The sequence below is a fragment of the Dendrobates tinctorius genome, unplaced genomic scaffold (genome assembly GCF_039654945.1).
Source record: "Dendrobates tinctorius isolate UK_male_01 unplaced genomic scaffold, ASM3965494v1 ptg000044l, whole genome shotgun sequence".
In the NCBI taxonomy this organism is placed as follows: domain Eukaryota; kingdom Metazoa; phylum Chordata; class Amphibia; order Anura; family Dendrobatidae; genus Dendrobates; species Dendrobates tinctorius.
This window is the reverse complement of record NW_027361712.1, coordinates 4,140,789-4,161,592: the sequence shown is the minus strand read 5'-3', so window position 1 is coordinate 4,161,592 and position 20,804 is coordinate 4,140,789. Positions and strand designations below refer to the sequence as shown.

General features: G+C 43.1%; 1 protein-coding gene across 1 annotated transcript in view; it reads left to right on the top strand.

The window, feature by feature from the left end:
- CNTNAP4 (contactin associated protein family member 4) overlaps positions 1 to 17,233 on the top strand; it is a 1,095,419-nt gene extending 1,078,186 nt beyond the window's left edge. Inside the window, exon 22 of the mRNA XM_073575315.1 lies at positions 17,105 to 17,233. Coding sequence (XP_073431416.1) covers positions 17,105 to 17,166 — 62 coding nt within the window. The 3' untranslated portion in view covers positions 17,167 to 17,233. The remainder of the gene's footprint in view (positions 1 to 17,104) is intronic.
- The last annotated feature ends 3,571 nt before the right edge of the window (positions 17,234 to 20,804 follow it).

The window sequence follows — 20,804 nt, the reverse complement described above, 5'->3', positions numbered from 1 at the left end:
CACTCCACACCATTGCTGACCCACTGCCAAACCAGTTATGCTGAAGGATGTTGCAGGCAGCATATCACTCTCCATGGTGTCTTCAGACTCTGTCACGTCTGTCACATGTGCTCTGTGTGAACCTGCTTTCATCTGTGAAGAGCACAGGGCGCCATTGGCGAATTTACCAATCATGGTGTTCTGTGGCAAATGCAAAGCGTCCTGCACGGTGTTGGGCTGTGAGCACAACCCCCTTCTGTGGACATTGGGCCCTCATACCATCCTCATTTGTGCAGACACATGCACATTTGTTGCCTGCTGGAGGTCATTTTGCAGGGCTCTGGCAGTGCTCCTCCTGTTCCTCCTTGCACAAAGGTGGAGGTAGCGGTCCTGCTGCGGGGTTGTTGCCCTACTTTTTGGCCCCCTCCACATCTCCTGGTGTACTGGCCTGTCTCTTGGTAGTGCCTCCAGCCCCTGGACACTACACTGACAGACACAGCAAACCTTCTTGCCATAGCTTGCATTGATGTGCCATCCTGGATGAGCTGCACTACCTGAGCCACTTGTGTGGGTTGTAGAGTCCGTCTCATGCTACCACTAGTGTGAAAGCACAACTAACATTCAAAAGTGACCAAAACATCAACCAGAAAGCATTGGTACTGAGATGTGGTCTGTGGTCCCCACCTGCAGAACCACTCCTTTACTGAGGGTGTCTTGATAATTGCCAATAATTTCCATTTGTTGTCTATTCCATTTGCACAACAGCATATGAAATTGATTGTCAATCAGTGTTGCTTCCTAAGTGGACAGTTTCATTTCATAGAAGTTTGATTTACTTGGAGTTATATTCTGTTTAAGCGTTCCCTTTTTTTTGAGCAGTGTATATCTCAACAAAGGTTTAGTTACCCTTTAAGAGTTCTAACATGTAAAAACATTGTCGAATTGGCCCATCACAGTACCAGAGTTTGCAGTAGTGACAGATTATGAGATAATGATACCCTCTGAGGTCAAAACAATACAAATCCATTTTGATGCCCCACACAGGATCAGTAGACATGTTGATGAAATGCAAATGATGAAAAAATGGAAAGAAAATCAAGTACAAGCACATGTGTAGAAATACACAAACTTGCATACCTTGGCATTTTATTAATGAGGCTATTTATGGTTACCTGAACAATGTTTTCCAATTGTTATTTTACCTTGGCAAGCAAATCATCAAGGTCTTTTGATGACTGCTCTCTTTACAATTGCTAGCCAATGACTTTCCAGATGTGCACAATGAGAGACAAGTCCGGATTTGTCATCTGTTGACATCTATTGAGCTCATCTGTTCATCATCATTGCTATGAAAACAAAATCCTGAATACAAGTATTACATGTCACAGAAAGTTTAAAAATAAACATAACCCAGAAATTTAAACACAAAGTATGTGCATTGCCAAGAATTATTATTTTTGTGCACACTTGTAATAATCCAAATATTAGACTTGAACCTACGCCACATGAACACGACGGCCTCTTGCATGTGCTTACATTGGAATGTAAATATACATAGAAGAGAAGGAAGATCCGGCACTGAAGACTTGATAAAATCCACAGGAAACTTAATTCACATATTTTCATAATATAATATGTTTTTATTATGAAAATATGTGAATAAAGTGAATAAAGTTTCCTGTGGATTTTATCAAGTCTTCAGTGCCGGATCTTCCTTCTCTTCTTACATTTGCTACACATGGTGGTCAGCCATTTGATCCATAGGCACGACCGGCTTACAGGACTATTTTTGGTGAGCACAAATCCATTTCCCTTTTCCCATTTTTTCAAGTAAATATACATAGCTTTTTTAAAATGTCCTATTTTGTAAAGACATGTGGCTGTGGAATTATATTCTGTATTATTTTAAAGAAATATCATTTTTATTTTTTAATACCTGCAGCAGTACATCCCATGACTAGAGATGAGCGAATTTGTTTAGATTTTGGCCCCTAATCTGATTTTGACATATTAGGGCCATATTCTAGTCGTATTTGGGCTAAATGTATGTCCTTTGTTTGGTTCCGAACATATACTGTAATTTCTACTCCCATTGACTCTATTGACGTTCGGCTGTGTTCGACGAATATTGCAAAAACAATATTCGAATCCGATCATATTCGGAAACAAATCTGAGCAAATTCGCTCATCTCTACCCATTATCACTTTCTTGCTATTGACGAATGTTCATTTCCGGATATGAACCCTTCTGTAGCTACTTCTCAACATAGTGCTTGGAACGCATGAGATGTGGAGGGCACCACTATGCATTACTTGAGAGAAGGGATTCTCCAAAAGCATGTTAATAAACATGAGATAGAAACGAAGAGAAAAAAGCCAAAAAATTGGGAGCACCCAAAATTTGATAGTGGTATATAATTTTATTAACTGACAAAAACACAGACAACAAAACAGACTCGATAAAAACATTTAAAATCCCCAACAATGGCAAAATGTCTAGTTATTCCCATGATGTGGCAGGCAGTAACTAACCCACACTAAATCCAATTTAGCAATGAATATATAAATGAATGACTCCAAAAAATGACAAAACACAATATGGTAAGATACCAATGAGAACAATCACATGAATGCAGCCCTATCTATACCTTTAAGGATTTGTACATGAATATCACATACTCTATGACTACATAACCCTAGTCACAGCACCATATAAATAACTGAGCATTGAGCCAGTAACAGAGAAATAAGAAATAAACAATGTACCAAAGTGTACACATGCAACTCGTATGTGCTAGATCAACTGGTCTTTTGTGTAGCCACAGATGGAAAGAATATAGAAGATGTGGAAGACAAGAGAGTAGAGTTGAGCGAAACGGGTCGAAAAATTTCAAAAGTCCCCGACTTTTGGCAAAGTCGGGTTTCATGAAACGAAACCCGACCCTAGTATGACGTCTGCCACGAGGTCGGCGACTTACGCGCCAAAGTCGCGTGTCAAAAGTTTGTTTTGCGCTCTTTTTCAGCCAATCAGGATCCACGGACACTGTGGGCAACGTGATGACATAGGCACGGGTCACCACCATCTTTCAGAAGGGCATGCAAGTGATTGGCTTGCTTTGTGGGGCGTCACAGGGGGTATAAAAGGGCGTGCACGCCGACCGCCATGTTACTCATGCTGATCTCAGAATAGCGAGAGCTGCTGCTGCTGCTGCTGATTTTGTAGGGAGAGCGTTAGGCAGGGAAGAAGACACCAAAAACTGCTTCTGCTGCTAGCAATTTTGCCTGTACAACACACCAGTCACTGTGTGTGCAGTGCAAGGGGAGGCTATATAGTGGTGTATCAGTGGTGTTGGTTGTTGGGCTGCCTTCTAAGGCTTCCTGACATTCCTGCATTGCTGTTTACCCACTGCTCTGCAAACTGCTTTTTTAAAAGCAATCCCAATTTTTTTTTTTGTCCTGCTGAGAAGAAAAAGAAACTGCTTCTGCTGCTAGCGATTTTGCCTGTACAACACATCAGTCACTGTGTGTGCAGTGCAAGGGGAGGCTATATAGTGGTGTATCAGTGGTGTTGGTTGTTGGGCTGCCTTCTAAGGCTTCCTGACATTCCTGCATTGCTGTTTACCCACTGCTCCGCAAACTGCTTTTTTAAAAGCAATCCCAATTTTTTTTTTTTGTCCTGCTGAGGTACTGAGCGTGCATTTTTTCACACCATACAGCGGTGTACGCTCCTCACACAGTACCGCGTAATGGCTGTTATCACAGCCACAGTGAAGCTATCAGTGTGTCACTCTGTGAGAATAAAACGAGGACATGTTCCGTTCTTACAGACCTGCACTCTAGGGAGATTCCTATTCTGCCCAATTCTACATACACCTTGTAGTTTGTGATACACTAGCCAATTTCTGCCTGTGACATAGCGCTGTGATATTCAGTGGGCCTCACACAATCCATAAGTGTCCAGTGTCCACAAGTGTGTGCAGAAATTCAAAATCTCCCTTATCCTCTAGTCACTTTGGTCACAGCTGTGCCATCGAGCCTGTGACAGAGCGTTCAGATATTCAGTGGGCCTCACACAATCCAAAAGTGTCCAGTGTCCACAAGTGTCTGCTGAAATTCAAAATCTCCCTTATACTCTAGACACTTTTGTCACAGCTGTGCCATCGAGCCTGTGACATAGCGCTCAGATATCAGTGGGCCTCACACAATCCAAAAGTGTCCAGTGTCCACAAGTGTCTGCTGAAATTCAAAATCTCCCTTATCCTCTAGTCACTTTTGTCACAGCTGTGCCATCGAGCCTGTGACATAGCGCTCAGATATCAGTGGGCCTCACACAATCCAAAAGTGTCCAATGTCCACAAGTGTATGCTGAAATTCAAAATCTCCCTTATCCTCTCATCACTTTTGTCACAGCTGTGCCATCGAGCCTGTCACATAGCGCTCAGATATTCATTGGGCCTCACACAATCCAAAAGTGTCCAGTGTCCACAAGTGTCTGCTGAAATTCAAAATCTCCCTTATCCTCTAGTCACTTTTGTCACAGCTGTGCCATCGAGCCTGTGACATAGCGCTCAGATATCAGTGGGCCTCACACAATCCAAAAGTGTCCAGTGTCCACAAGTGTCTGCAGAAATTCAAAATCTCCCTTATCCTCTCGTCACTTTTGTCACAGCTGTGCCATCGAGCCTGTCACATAGCGCTCAGATATTCATTGGGCCTCACACAATCCAAAAGTGTCCAGTGTCCACAAGTGTCTGCTGAAATTCAAAATCTCCCTTATCCTCTAGTCACTTTTGTCACAGCTGTGCCATCGAGCCTGTGACATAGCGCTCAGATATCAGTGGGCCTCACACAATCCAAAAGTGTCCAGTGTCCACAAGTGTCTGCTGAAATTCAAAATCTCCCTTATCCTCTAGTCACTTTGGTCACAGCTGTGCCATCGAGCCTGTCACATAGCGCTCAGATATCAGTGGGCCTCACACAATCCAAAAGTGTCCAGTGTCCACAAGTGTCTGCAGAAATTCAAAATCTCCCTTATCCTCTCGTCACTTTTGTCACAGCTGTGCCATCGAGCCTGTGACATAGCGCTCAGATATTCATTGGGCCTCACACAATCCAAAAGTGTCCAGTGTCCACAAGTGTCTGCAGAAATTCAAAATCTCCCTTATCCTCTCGTCACTTTTGTCACAGCTGTGCCATCGAGCCTGTCACATAGCGCTCAGATATTCATTGGGCCTCACACAATCCAAAAGTGTCCAGTGTCCACAAGTGTCTGCTGAAATTCAAAATCTCCCTTATCTTCTAGTCACTTTGGTCACAGCTGTGCCATCGAGCCTGTGACAGAGCGCTCAGATATTCAGTGGGCCTCACACAATCCAAAAGTGTCCAGTGTCCACAAGTGTCTGCTGAAATTCAAAATCTCACTTATCCTCTAGTCACTTTTGTCACAGCTGTGCCATCGAGCCTGTGACATAGCGCTCAGATATCAGTGGGCCTCACACAATCCAAAAGTGTCCAGTGTCCACAAGTGTCTGCAGAAATTCAAAATCTCCCTTATCCTCTCGTCACTTTTGTCACAGCTGTGCCATCGAGCCTGTCACATAGCGCTCAGATATTCATTGGGCCTCACACAATCCACAAGTGTCCAGTGTCCACAAGTGTCTGCTGAAATTCAAAATCTCCCTTATCCTCTAGTCACTTTTGTCACAGCTGTGCCATCGAGCCTGTGACATAGCGCTCAGATATCAGTGGGCCTCACACAATCCAAAAGTGTCCAGTGTCCACAAGTGTCTGCTGAAATTCAAAATCTCCCTTATCCTCTCATCACTTTTGTCACAGCTGTGCCATCGAGCCTGTCACATAGCGCTCAGATATTCATTGGGCCTCACACAATCCAAAAGTGTCCAGTGTCCACAAGTGTCTGCTGAAATTCAAAATCTCCCTTATCCTCTAGTCACTTTTGTCACAGCTGTGCCATCGAGCCTGTGACATAGCGCTCAGATATCAGTGGGCCTCACACAATCCAAAAGTGTCCAGTGTCCACAAGTGTCTGCTGAAATTCAAAATCTCCCTTATCCTCTAGTCACTTTGGTCACAGCTGTGCCATCGAGCCTGTCACATAGCGCTCAGATATCAGTGGGCCTCACACAATCCAAAAGTGTCCAGTGTCCACAAGTGTCTGCAGAAATTCAAAATCTCCCTTATCCTCTCGTCACTTTTGTCACAGCTGTGCCATCGAGCCTGTGACAGAGCGCTCAGATATTCAGTGGGCCTCACACAATCCAAAAGTGTCCAGTGTCCACAAGTGTGTGCAGAAATTCAAAATCTCCCTTATCCTCTAGTCACTTTGGTCACAGCTGTGCCATCGAGCCTGTGACAGAGCGCTCAGATATTCAGTGGGCCTCACACAATCCAAAAGTGTCCAGTGTCCACAAGTGTGTGCAGATATTCAAAATCTCCCTTATCCTCTAGTCACTTTGGTCACAGCTGTGCCATCGAGCCTGTGACAGAGCGCTCAGATATTCAGTGGGCCTCACACAATCCAAAAGTGTCCAGTGTCCACAAGTGTCTGCAGAAATTCAAAATCTCCCCTGTCCTATAGACACCTTGTACCTTGTTTTACATTACTATATAGTTTGTTGGATTTTGTCTACATTTCTACCAAAAATGAGGAAGGCTGGTGGAAGAGGCCGTGGAATTGGGCGGGGGTTGGCAGCTGGTAATGATGGTGTTGGTGGTGGATCTGATGGTAGTGGCAAGAGCAAAATAGGATCGAATGCAGGAGGTGTTGAGCCTGCATCATCGTCTGGCTACATAAGGCCTCGAACGCTTAGTTTTCTAGGAGTTGGCAAACCGCTTTTAAAGCCAGAGCATCAGGAAAAAGTTTTGTCTTACATTGCTGACTCAGCCTCCAGCTCTATCGCCTCCTCTTCTTCAGTTGTAAAAAGTAAAAGCACTGAGTCGTCATTGGAGGCTCATGTTCATGAACCACACCTTTCCTTGTGTCCTTCACCCCAACCAAGATTGAAGGATGACGCAGGCCATACTACTGATTACTCCATGGAGCTGTTTTCACATACCATGCCTGGATTATCAAGTGAAATGGTGAATTACCCAGGCCAAGATGAATCTGACATGGAGTGCACTGATGCACAGCCGCTGATGGATGATTCTGCTGGTACATTCACTCAGAGCACTACATTGTCCTCGCAGTGTACAGAGCCAGATTCTGACCCTGATGAGACTCAGGTGCCCCTTCCCGCACACTATACCACCATACACGGTGACACAGAGGAAGGTGCACATGACATAGAAGAGTGGGTGATGGATGACCCAGTTGTTGACCCAGATTGACATCCATTGGGGGAAGAGGGTGCTGCTTCCAATAGCTCAGATGAGGAGCATCCACAGCAGACATCGACATCGCAACAGCTGTTATCTGGCAGGCCCGGAGCACTCCAAAGACAGGTTCCAAACATCAAAAGAGTTGCTGGACAGCTTGTCCAGAGGGTCAAAAGATCACAGTGTGCTAGGCCGCAAAATGTCTGCCAAAGTAGGAAGAGTGCAGTGTGGCACTTTTTTGAACAAAATCCTCATGATCAGGCCAAGGTTATCTGTAAGAAGTGCACAAAGACCTTTAGCCGAGGGAAAAATCTGAAAAATTTGAATACCAGTTGCATGCTTAGACATTTAACCAGCATGCACTTGCAAGCGTGGACACAACACCAAACCTCAAGTGCCACATGTGCAACTGATCACAACGAAGGTAGTCAGCAACGCTACATTGTTTCCCCCACTGTAAGCCCACCGGTTAGCACAGCAGCAAATGTTGAGGTGTCGTTGCAAGGCCACAGCAGTCAGGGAATCCCACTGTTATATCAACGAAAGACTGATTCTAGGCCATCAGAAAGAACACCAACTCCATCACCATCATCAACCCTCTCTCAGTCCGCCCTGTCCACCGCTACTTCCACCATATGCAGCTCTCAAGTCCAGCTCACGCTCCCAGACACTTCGAGTAGGTCAAGAAAGTACTCAGTCTCTCATCCGCGTACACTGGGTTTGAACGCCCACATTGCCAAACTAATCTCGTTTGAGATGATGCCCTTTCGGTTGGTGGAAAGCGCAGCTTTCCGCGAACTCATAGCCTATGCAGCACCACGCTATGACCTACCCAGTCGCCACTTCTTCACTCGCAAAGCCATCCCAGCCCTCCACCATCATGTGAAAGACCGCATTGTCCATGCACTCAAGCAGTCAGTGAGCGGAAAGGTGCACCTCACAACTGATGCATGGTCCAGTCGGCATGGCCAGGGCCGTTACGTGTCCATCACTGCGCACTGGGTTAATGTGGTGGATGCAGGGTCCACAGGGGACAGCTGTGGTGGGACAGTGCTGCCTAGCCCACGGTATAGGAAACAGTTGGCTGTAGGCGTTCCACCCTCCTCCTCCTCCTCCAGAAGCGAAAGCTCATCCACAGAGCGCAGTCGTACGAGCACTCCATCTGCAGCTGCCACTGTTGCACACGAGGTGTCCCCCTATCGAGCAGCTAGTGGAAAGCGTCAGCAGGCAGTGTTGCAGATAATGTGTTTTGGTGACAGACACACCGCCGAGGTGCTGGCCGAGTACTTTCAGCGACAAACTGAATCATGGCTGGGCAGTGTACATCTTGAGGCAGGCAAGGTAGTTAGTGATAACGGGCGTAATTTTGTGGCAGCCATAGCCCTTTCAAAACTCAGCCACATACCTTGCTTGGCTCACACCTTGAACCTGGTGGTGCAGTGCTTCCTCAAAAATTATCCGGAGTTAACAGCCCTGCTCCAGAAGGTGCGAAGACTGTGCGCGCACATCCGCCGGTCGCCTGTACACTCCGTTCGTATGCAGAAGCTGAAGCGATTGCTCCACCTTCCCAACCACCGCCTCATTATCGACATTTCAACAAGGTGGAACTCCACCCTGCACATGGTGGAGCGGCTGTGCGAGCAGAGGCAGACCATAATGCATTTGTGGGAGGATACACGGCCAGGCACTTTGAGAGCAGACATGGAGTTGACCGGTGTGCAGTGGTCGAAGCTGAAAGACCTCTGTAAAGTCCTTCAGTGCTTTGAGGAATGCACACGGCTGGTAAGTGCAGACGACGCCATCCTAAGCATGAGCATCCCACTTATGCGTCTGCTCATGCAAACTTTGACACACCTTAAGGAGCAGGCTTCTGCAGCCAATGTTGATGAGGAGGAAGAGGAGGAGGAGGGAATCCTTGATGACACTCAGCCATTGTCTGCTCAGGGACCTCTCCTGGACGAGGTGGAGGAAGAAGAGGAGGAGGAGGATTACTTAGGGGAGGAGGATGCATCTCGTGGGGCAAGTGAAAATGTTGGCGTGGCAAGGTCTGGTACAGGGTTTGTGCGTGACTGGAGGGATGTGGATTTGCCAGAAAGTGCTCCTCCAACCAGCACTCGCAGTGCATCATTGACACCGGGAACATTTGCCCACATGTCAGATTATGCCTTGCAGATCCTAAAAAGGGAGCCCCGCATTGCCAAAATGATGAACGATGACGACTACTGGTTGGCCAGCATCCTGGATCCACGCTATAAAGGCAAATTACAAAACATCATGCCACAGGAGAACCTTGACCTAATATTGGCTAATAAACAAGCAACTCTGGTAAATTGGTTGCTTGAGGCATTCCCAGCACACAGCAGCGGTGATGATTCTCACACGAGCCGTACGGGCCGGGGGCAGCTTGGCAGAGGTGTTCGTGGTGCACACAGCAGAAGTGGCGTTGGAGACAGGGGTTTCATGACAATGTTGTGGACTGATTTTTCAAGTACCGTTCACACAACTGGTAATGGTGCATCGATGGAAAGTGACAGGAGACAGCAGTTGTCAACTACGGTTACAAACTACTTTTTCTCCCATATCGATGTTCTCCCACACAGGTCATTCCCCTTTGACTATTGGGCCGCTAAACTGGACACCTGGCCTGAATTGGCACAATATGCCTTACAGGAGCTCGCTTGCCCAGCTGCAAGTGTGCTATCGGAAAGAGTCTTCAGTGCAGCTGGATCAATCCTGACAGAAAAAAGGAACCGTCTGTCAACCCAAAATGTGGATGATCTAACCTTCATTAAAATGAACCACGCATGGGTTTCCAAGGATTTTGTCCCACCTTCCCCTGATGACACATAGGGTGACAGAAAAATGGCTTGCTTTGGTCCACCTCTTCCTGGGACTTGACCTATTTCACCTTTTGCATCAGCTGAATGTCCAACATCAACATATGCCACTTTCTAAAACTCCCTAACTGTGCTGCCTCCCCCCCATGGCCGGGGTCACCACCTAGCGCACGACACCGTGCGAGTGCCGTTGCCCTGGACAGGTGGGTAGGCCGACTCTTGGGCGCGGGCACTGGCACAGGGTCCTTCATAGTGCAATCAAGTGTCTCTGACGGTGGTGGTGCACACCCGCCGTCAGACACACCGCCGTACTATGAGGGGCCCAGTGCCAGTACCGACGCCCACGAGTTGACCCCCCTTGCTTGGGCAGGGCCCCAGCATTTGCAATCTTTACCTCTCCCTGCTCCTCCGCTGTGTAGTCTGGGCTGTCAAATCCATACTGTGCCTGACACCGTCTGAGCCTGCCTCCTGATGTATAGACATATATTTTGAATGTGTACGCTATCCATACATGTTATCCGGGGAAACGGTACCCTTTCTAACCTTTGTGCAATCACGTGCAATCCATACTGGGCCTAACACCGTCTGAGCCTGCCCCCTGATGTATAGACATATATTTTGAATGTGTACGCTATCCATACATGTTATCCGGGGATACGGTACCCTTTCTAACCTTTGTGCAATCACGTGCAATCCATACTGGGCCTAACACCGTCTGAGCCTGCCTCCTGATGTATAGACATATATTTTGAATGTGTACGCTATCCATACATGTTATCCGGGGATACGGTACCCTTTCTAACCTTTGTGCATTCACGTGCAATCCATACTGGGCCTAACACCGTCTGAGCCTGCCTCCTGATGTATAGACATATATTTTGAATGTGTACGCTATCCATACATGTTATCCGGGGATACGGTACCCTTTCTAACCTTTGTGCATTCACGTGCAATCCATACTGGGCCTAACACCGTCTGAGCCTGCCTCCTGATGTATAGACATATATTTTGAATGTGTACGCTATCCATACATGTTATCTGGGGATACGGTACCCTTTCTCACCTTTGTGCAATCACGTGTAATCCATACTGGGCGTGAGAACGGCTGGCGAGCTGTTAAGCAAGCTACAGCACCTGTGGTTTGCACACGTAAGTTTTTCATTTTTTCAGGAATGACGGTTAGGCCTAATTCCGGAACTGCGGTTGACCTGCACTTACTGGGAAATCATTGTTCGCGGGTAATAATTGTAATCAGTGATCCCCATCACTAACGTTGTTCAGCGGGTTATCTGCACCTGCAAGCGACAAACGCTGGCCTTTTCAGTGTAGCGCACATGCAGCCACGGACATGTAAGGGCATGACACACCAGTTATTGGCCAATCTCATGTGCCAGAGCCTCACGTGTCCCTCTAGTAAGCCGGACTCGGACCGCGGGGCATGACGGAGTCTCGTTTGTTAACAGAATTAAGCTTGCAATGTGTGCATCTGTTCTGTAGCTGGCATGGTTGAGGTTTCCCAGGTGGAGTCGAATTTAACCGTAGGCTCCACTCCTGGTGGTGCCCTTCTGGACATTCCTTTAAGGTTCAGCTTTGCAACCATACTGCCCACGTAAAACAAACACTTTGCCTTCATGAACGCTGTTTGGAGGGTCATGACTCGTGGGAATAACGCCGCCCAATCAGTTAACCTGCTAGAGAGATCGTTCGTTGCTCCCAAGCATGACATCACACTCCCTAGGAAGAAGGTAATGCCACTGTGGCGACCGTACTCCTGGGGGCGACACAAGTGCACTGATGCCCAGCCACTGCTCAATGAATCTGCTGGTACATTGACCCAGACCACTACATTCCCCTCGCACGCTACACTACCTGAATCTGACCCTGATGAAACTCAGGTTACCCTTCCCATATACAGTTCCATCTTACACGGTGACAAAGAGGAAGCTGCAGATGAAAGTGCAGGTTCGGCCCACCCGCCATCAGACACACCACCGTACTATCAGGGGCCCTGTGCCAGTGCCGTCGCCAACGAGTGGGCCCCCCCTGCTTGCTCAGGATCATAGCACTTGCAAAGTTGAAATACTGTGCAGTGAGATGGAAGATGGGGACGACGAGGAGTCCAGACAAGTACAGGGATTCCCTAGCGAGGAGACTTATTTGATTGTTTTCAATGTTGGGACAGCAATTTTTGGGGAGCACTATACTCTGGAGAATGATAGATGGGGCCCACCATACACTGGAACATTCCAAAGGTGGACATCAGACAGTGGAGTAGCATTTACAGGGCCCATTATACACTAGAGCATTAGAAATGGGGCCCATTATGTTTGGAGCATTATTTGGGCCCATAAGACAGTGGAGCTTCATCCATGGGGACCAACATATACTGTAGCATTATGTGGAGCTCATCATATACTGTTTCAAACATTATATGGGACCAATGATTCTGTATGGAGAAATAGATGGGCCTCGTCATGAGATGTAAAAAGTGAAGTATTTTTCATTGTACTATACCGCTATTTCTCTGCCGTATCGGAGCATGATGAGTTGTGGTATGTGTTAAAGGGGCGCTCTTTCGCTCAGGGCACATGAAAACCTTCAGCCAGCCCTCCCCCCCACAACTTTAGCCAAATAACCCCCATTTTTCAGTGCGTAACTTGTATTATGAAGTTAATTAAGGTTGACAAGCTTAAGTAAGAAGAATTGATGCTTTTGGCATTCAAATGGGCACTGTAGGTGTGTTTCCTGTCCTCCTCTCACTGCCGACTTTTATTCCCCATTGACTTACATTGGGTTTCGTGTTTCGGGACTACCCTGACTTTTCCCTATAATTGGACGATTTTGCTCGACCCGACTTTTGGAAAAGTCGGGTTTCACGAAACGAAACTCGACCCTAAAAAACCAAAAGTCGCTCAACTCTACAAGAGAGTCAATAGGGTTCAGGCCCATTGGTATAAGAATAGAAGAGTCATGGAGCCATATATGCTGAAGGAAATTAAGAGGGTGCAGACCCCACACATATCGCCACGAAATGGTGTGGCTTCTTCAGGGAAAATAGTCTGCTATACATTGTATGTGTAGAGTTTATATACGTCATTAGACTAAGGAAAGCAATTAAACAATCATCATGAATAAAGATTAGAGATTTCCAGTCAGTGAAAGACGGCATGTGCGCTCAATGGTCACTGTCATATAGTCAACATTCAGGTAAGATGAGCATCAATAAAGTTTCTTAAAATATATTCTCTGCATGATAAGTGAGGAAAGTGATCTGGCGAAATGCGCTCTGTGCATAAGCCGAAAAAGCATAAATCATGCATGCATCAATGAAAACTCTCTGGATAAGAAGAACAATCACACACGTGCACTGAGTACGCTATTGAAAGACATGCCACTCATGTTCAGCATGGTGAAGAGCGCTTCTGATATAGCAATAGCGAGTACACGCGCATGTGACGAGCAGCAAGGCAGTTTGATACCTAAACCGCCAAAGAAGAACAAGAAGGTACAAAAGAATGGTTTATCCAATGAATTAATAAGCCGATGACACTTGCAGGTTATGGATAGACACGCAAATGAAAACCAGGGGAAGAGTCTTGAGGAGATCATTTGCATATTCCCAGTGCCTTCTGGGATAAGTGAAGAGTCTCCGCAAGCTCAACGATCACTGGGTTTTGGCCGTTGCAGCTGAAAAGAGGTAATCGGAAAACCAGGGGAAGAGTCTTGAGGAGATCATTTGCATATTTCCAGTGCCTTCTGGGATAAGTGAAGAGTCTCCGCAAGCTCAACGATCACTGGGTTTTGGCCGTTGCAGCTGAAAAGAGGAAATCGGAAAACCAGGGGAAGAGTCTTGAGGAGATCATTTGCATATTCCCAGTGCCTTCTGGGATAAATGAAGAGTCTCCGCAAGCTCAACGATCACTGGGTTTTGGCCGTTGCAGCTGAAAAGAGGAAATCGGAAAACCAGGGGAAGAGTCTTGAGGAGATCATTTGCATATTTCCAGTGCTTTCTGGGATAAGTGAAGAGTCTCCGCAAGCTCAACGATCACTGGGTTTTGGCCGTTGCAGCTGAAAAGAGGAAATCGGAAAACCGCGCTCCTATCGGCGTGTGAATTTTGGCTCATCTTTCATCGTTTTTAAGAAATCTCAAGATGGAAGAGGCCAGGAGCCATTTGGTGAGCTGCATTTCTTGCTACATGTTCACAGACTTACCAGTGGAAAAGCCAAACTTCACATGCCACAAATGAAAGCTTGTGTCCTTGTTGGAGGAAAAGTTGCAAAATCTAGAAGGGTCCTCTCAACGAGTGAATATTCTGATGCTTCAGCTTCTTCCTCTTTATCATATAAGAATACTATCAAACGTAAACGGAATTTACGCAATTCTCCTTATGGAAGAAGGAATGGTCGATCACCTGATAGTAATCGTCTTCAGGTAATTAATTTGAGCGAACATTGTCTCTCTGAAACAGATTTAAGGGTCCTCGGCAAGGGTCTTACCTTTTGTCCAGATGCATGTTTTGATACCTTTTCTGCTACTAAAGACCTATATATGTTTGCGAGAACTTTAATGTTCAAAAAATATTTCCATGAAGAAACATTACATAATCTATTTCCAACAGACACGGAGCAGGAAGCATTACAGACCCTGAATGAGCTATTTCATGAACATTCATCTTCTGAGGGGGGTAAGATTCCTTCATGTATTTTACCACACTCCAAGAAATTCCCATCTTTCTCTTCGTGTCCAAATATTGATCTATTTGTTAAAATAGTCAGCGAGGAGTTTAAAAAGATTCCTCAGAACATCTCAAAAGGAAATTTGAATTTTGAAGAGCGGAAAAGTTTAGAAAAATTAAAAAATTTATCTGATGTGGTCATTAAACCCGCCGATAAAGGCGGGAATATAGTTATCTGGCCCTCTTCTATGTATGAGACAGAGGTTTTTAGACAATTAAAGATTAAAGTCTGTTATAAGAAGCTTACATTTAATCCTTCATTAGCTTTTATATCAGAATTGAATGTAATCTTGAATGAAGCTATTGGTGCGGGCACTATAACAAAAGAATTGAGTCAGGCATTACAGATAAGGGAACCATGTATACCCACATTTTATCTTCTACCAAAGATCCATAAAAATTTGACATTGCCTCCCGGTAGACCTATTGTGTCGGGAAATTCCAACTTTTTAGAAAATGTGGGTAAATACATTGAATCAAAGCTCCAACCTTTGGTCGAATGTCTTCCGTCTTTTATACGTGATACTAACGACTTTTTGAGAAAGATTGATGGTCTATACATAGATGATGATGCATTGTTAGTCACTTGTGATGTCGAATCATTATATACCAGTATTAAACACTCAGATGGTATACAAGCTACTAGATATTTTTTATCTATGTCGGATTATTCTCTTTCTATGATAAATTTTATTACAAAGATCTTGGAATTTAGTTTATCACATAATTTTTTTATTTTCAAGAGGTCCTTTTACCTGCAGCTCCAGGGTACAGCAATGGGAGCGTCATATGCACCTGCATATGCAAATCTGTTCCTGGGGCTGTGGGAGAGGGACCTCTTTGCATCCGATGATTGTCATTCAATGTGCCGTGTCCTATTGTGGGCACGGTACATTGATGACATTTTCTTTATTTGGCAGGGCTCTGTTGAGTCTTTAGAATTATTTATTTCTCATTTAAATAACAATTCTTTTAATATTCGACTAACACACCATTATGATAAAAATAATATTGAATTCCTTGATGTATTGGTAAAACGTGATTTCAATAATATCCTCCAAACCGACATTTTTAGAAAACAGTCTGCAACAAATTCTCTCTTACATGCATCTTCCTCTCATCCGGCATCCCTTGTTCGATCAATTCCTATAGGTCAATTTTTGAGACTAAGAAGAATATGTTCTAGTGACACTGACTTTGAGAAGAGGTCTGAAGAACTCAGAATACGGTTTTTAAATCGTGGTTATAGTAATCGATGTATCAAGAAAGCATTTAATAGAGCTAAACATTCAACTAGAAATGATCTATTATATTCTAGAACAAAGTCTGTATCCTCATCATCAGTCCGTTTTATTACGAGCTATAATACTGCTAATCAAAGACTAAGAGAAGTTTTAAGCCAATCATGGCATATTTTATTGGCTGATCAGACCCTATCCAATTATTTAACGAAACAACCAAGTATTACCTTTCGTCGCTCCAGGAATTTGCGAGACTCGTTGGTAAGAAGCCATTATCAGCATGAACAGAAATCCTTTATGACACAGATTTCAAAAAAGAATGGCTCTTTTCATGCGGTCATTGTATCGCTTGTCAAAATATGGACAGAAGTGACACGTTTACTGATTCCTCTGGCTCAAGAAATTATTCTATTAAACACTATATTAATTGTGAGACTAAGGCAGTAATTTATTACGCTACATGTCCTTGTTCAAAGATTTATATTGGTCTCACCACAAGACAATTGAAAGTAAGAGTAAGAGAGCATGTAATTGGAATCAATGGAGCAAAAACTGAGAGTGACATTTCTGCCTTGAAAACAATTCCGAGACATTTTAAACAATTCCATAATTGTGATTCAAGCAAGTTTCGGGTAAGAGGAATAGATTCAATTCCGGTCTCTATACGTGGTGGCCAAATTAGTCAGAAATTAGCACAAATGGAAACAAGATGGATATGGACTCTTAAAACTACATCCCCTTCAGGTTTAAATGAGAATATCAGTTTTGTCCCCTTTTTATGACCACCTAGTCATCCAGCTTTTTATTTTTTATCTTTTATATATATATTATATTCTTTATATATTTTTTTATTATCTATTTTACTTATTGGGTACGTGATATATTTATTATTTGATCATTTATTCACATGGTTTTACTATTGTGTACTGATTATTTATAATGCTTATACATATTTTTATTTGTCATTTTTTAGTTCCTAATTCTATCAGCAATTACCTTGCGCTATTCATCTATTATGAGGAATCTTTGAGTTGACTGATGCCGATGCCATTATTCTTCTGCTGATATACCAGTATAAGAAAAAAGAAAAAAGAAAGGAAAAAGGACAATGAATAAATATCTGTTGCATCAACTTACTTATATATTAATTTGACTAAATATGCATCTAATATCTCTCTATAAATATTTATTTGTTCCATAAATTTATTTTTTCAAATATACCATTTATTTTTTCAAATATATCATTAATTTATATATGAATTTGATTAAATATGCATTTATAAATATTTATTTGTTTAAAAAAAATCTTTTATTATTATTTTTTCAAATATGTACTATTATGAAAGATGATTATATAATGTATATTATCACTATTAATCATTAATTATTTTTCATTTATTATTTCCATTATTATTTATATTTATTTTAATTCTCACCTTTATTATTATTTATCACGCAGCATTTTTATATTTTTTTTTCATTATTATCACTTTTATATTTATTATTACTTTTTTTATTTTTATTATCTTTTCATATTCTTTATTTATTTATTTATTTATTTATTTATTTATCTATTACTACCCATCATTATTTTTATTTATTTATTTATTTATTTATCTATTACTACTCATCATTATTTTTATTTATATTTATATTTATTTATAATTATATATGGCCACTTTTTATTTATATATTGGTGCTTGATATATGTTGTTATACACTATATATTATATATTATATATGTGAGCATTATATTTGTATTTGTTTTTTATTTATCTTTGTTCTTTTTATATCAAATAGGACCTTCGTACCATGTGATCTCTTTGTTTATTTTATGCGCGCTCAGGACCTACGTGTCATGTGTCCAATCTATCCAATCACAGAGCGCCTTATATTTCTATGTACCATGTGTTATATGTCCAATGACAGCGGTCAGTGTTGTACGCACGTTGGCATCGGGTTCCGGGAGTCCCGCCCGCCGCGGCTGCGTCCCTGTTCACCGCATCATTGCATTGCGACGATCGGGGATACACGTGGGCCGACGTCGTGGGGTTGCCTGGTTACCGACGATGCCTGCGTGCGTCATTACACACTTCCTCCGCTCTCATTGGTTATCTTGCCCTATTTAAACTCCTTCCTGTCTGGATGTTGCCACCCCCTGACGAAGGTATGCCGAAACGCGCGTCGGGGCTGGCACATCCTGGGGACAGAAGCAGCTGAAAGGTATTTACACTGTCCACAATTGTTTGTGAATTTTTATTACATGTTATAAGCTCTGATTTATTTTACTATTGCGGCACATTGCACTTTAATTGTGACAGCTCATTTATTATAAATTATTTCAGCACCTTGTTTGTGCTCTCACATATATGTAAAAAAACTTTTTCTTTTGCACACGTTTTTGTTTACATTTGTGGCACATTGCACTTTATTATGCGGAAATATATACTTAGCTAATTATTTTAGCATTTTTATATATATAATTCTTTTTTCATAGTTTTTTCTCGTTCACACGTATTATATGTTTACACATAAATTTATTACACTAGCACCAGCATTTTTATATGTGTTTTTATATATGTATATATTATATCCATATATATATATTTTTTTTTTCGCTTTCACTTTATATTGTGTGATATTATTGTGGGTGCTTTTAATTGAAGTGATTAATGCTGTCCCCAGGTTGTGCCTTCATTTTGGCATTGGCCTCCCCTTACCATTAATTTTAAATACATATATACATATATACAATATTGTTGGATATCTAATAAAATAAAAACTTTACTATTAGACATTGTTCTCGGTTTCTTCGTTTGTTTTATTAAAATCTCGAAGAGAGGTTAGTTACGTTGAAGATCATTAAGGAAGGTGAAGAGTTCTTGGACAGAGCAGAATTGTCTCTTCATGTTACAGAAAGAGAAGAAATGCGAAGTGCACCTGAAGAAACAGAGGAATGGAGACATGTGACCCAGAGAAGCAGGAGGATCAGGAGGCAGTCAGCACCCTTACTGCTCAGAAACCAGTACCAGGATCTCACGCAGGAAAACGATGAAGAAATACATCAGGATAAGACTTTGCCAACAAACAGCAACCTTGTACGCCTTCAGAGTCCTCCTGGATGGAGAAAGAAAAATGTTGTGAAGAAGAAACGGAGAGTGGTGGTCATGGGGGATTCCCTGTTGAGATGAACAGAGGCCGCTATCTGCAGACCGGATATAACTTCAAGAGAAATGTGCTGTCTTCCAGGTGCAAAAATTAAAGATGTGTCTGACAGGATATCAGGACTCTTCAGACCTACAGATGACTACCCATTCCTGCTACTACATGTGGGGACAAATGACACTGCAAGAAACGACCTGGAAACCATCTGCAGAGACTTTGAAGACTTAGGCAAGAAAGTGAAAGAACTGGGAGCGCAGGTGGTCTTCTCTTCCATCCTCCCAGTGGATGGCCATGGAACAAGGAAGTGGAATAAGATTCTGCAGGTGAACAACTGGCTACGTCGATGGTGCCGTCAGCAACGATTTGGATTTCTGGATCACGGCGTGAAATACTTATACGATGGACTACTTGCTAGAGATGGGGTGCACCTTACGAAGACTGGAAAGCATGTATTTGGAAGTCGCCTTGCTACACTTGTAAGGAGAGCTTTAAACTAGAACAACGTGGGAAGGGAAGCAAAAGACCAGAAAAAGCCATACACCTGACAAATGCTATTGAGAACTCTGATATTAGAAGTGGAAAGGAAGAACAAAGACAAAAGTATCTAATTAATAAAAATATTGGAGAAAGAGAAACCAATCACAAACTAAAATGTTTCTATACTAATGCACAAAGCATGGGCAACAAACAAGGAGAACTGGAACTACTAACACAGGAAAAGAAATATGATGTCATTGGAATCACTGAAACTTGGTGGGACAATACACATGATTGGAATACAAGACTAGAAGGATACAACTTATTTGCAAGAAACAGACTTGATAAACGAGGAGGGGGTGTCGCATTGTATGTTAGAAATGCGTATATCTGCACAGAGATTGAAGCTTCAGAGACTGGGAGTTCTGTGGGAACTGTTTGGGTAAGAATACAAGGACAGAACAATGGAAAAGACACCATTGTAGGCATTTACTACAGGCCGCCTGTGCAAGCTGGAGATATTGATGAACTCTTTATGCATCAAATGGCCAAGTTCTCCAAAAAATATGACATGGCTGTCATGGGAGATTTCAGCTATCCAGACTTTTGTTGGGAATCTCTCTCAGGCAAAACTAACAGGTCAAGGAAATTCTTATCCTCTCTTGCTGACAACTTTATCTTCCAAAAGGTAGGGGAGAAAACAAGGGGAACTGCTACCTTGGATCTAATCCTTATTAACAGGGAGGAAATGGTTGAGGAGGTAAAAGTGGCTGGGACCCTAGGAGGTAGCGACCATGCTATTTTTTGGATAACTAGAGGCGGAAGACCTGTGAAGACTCAGACGTCAAGGTTAGATTTCAGAAAGGCAGATTTTCAGGGATTCAGAAAGAGAGTTGGAGGGATCCAATGGCTGGATATCCTTAAAGACAAAAATGTCCAGGAAGGATGGGAAATCTTGAAAAATGAAATTCTCAAAGCACAGTTGTTAACAATTCCAAAAAGGGAAGAATAGGAAGCATTTAAGGAAACCA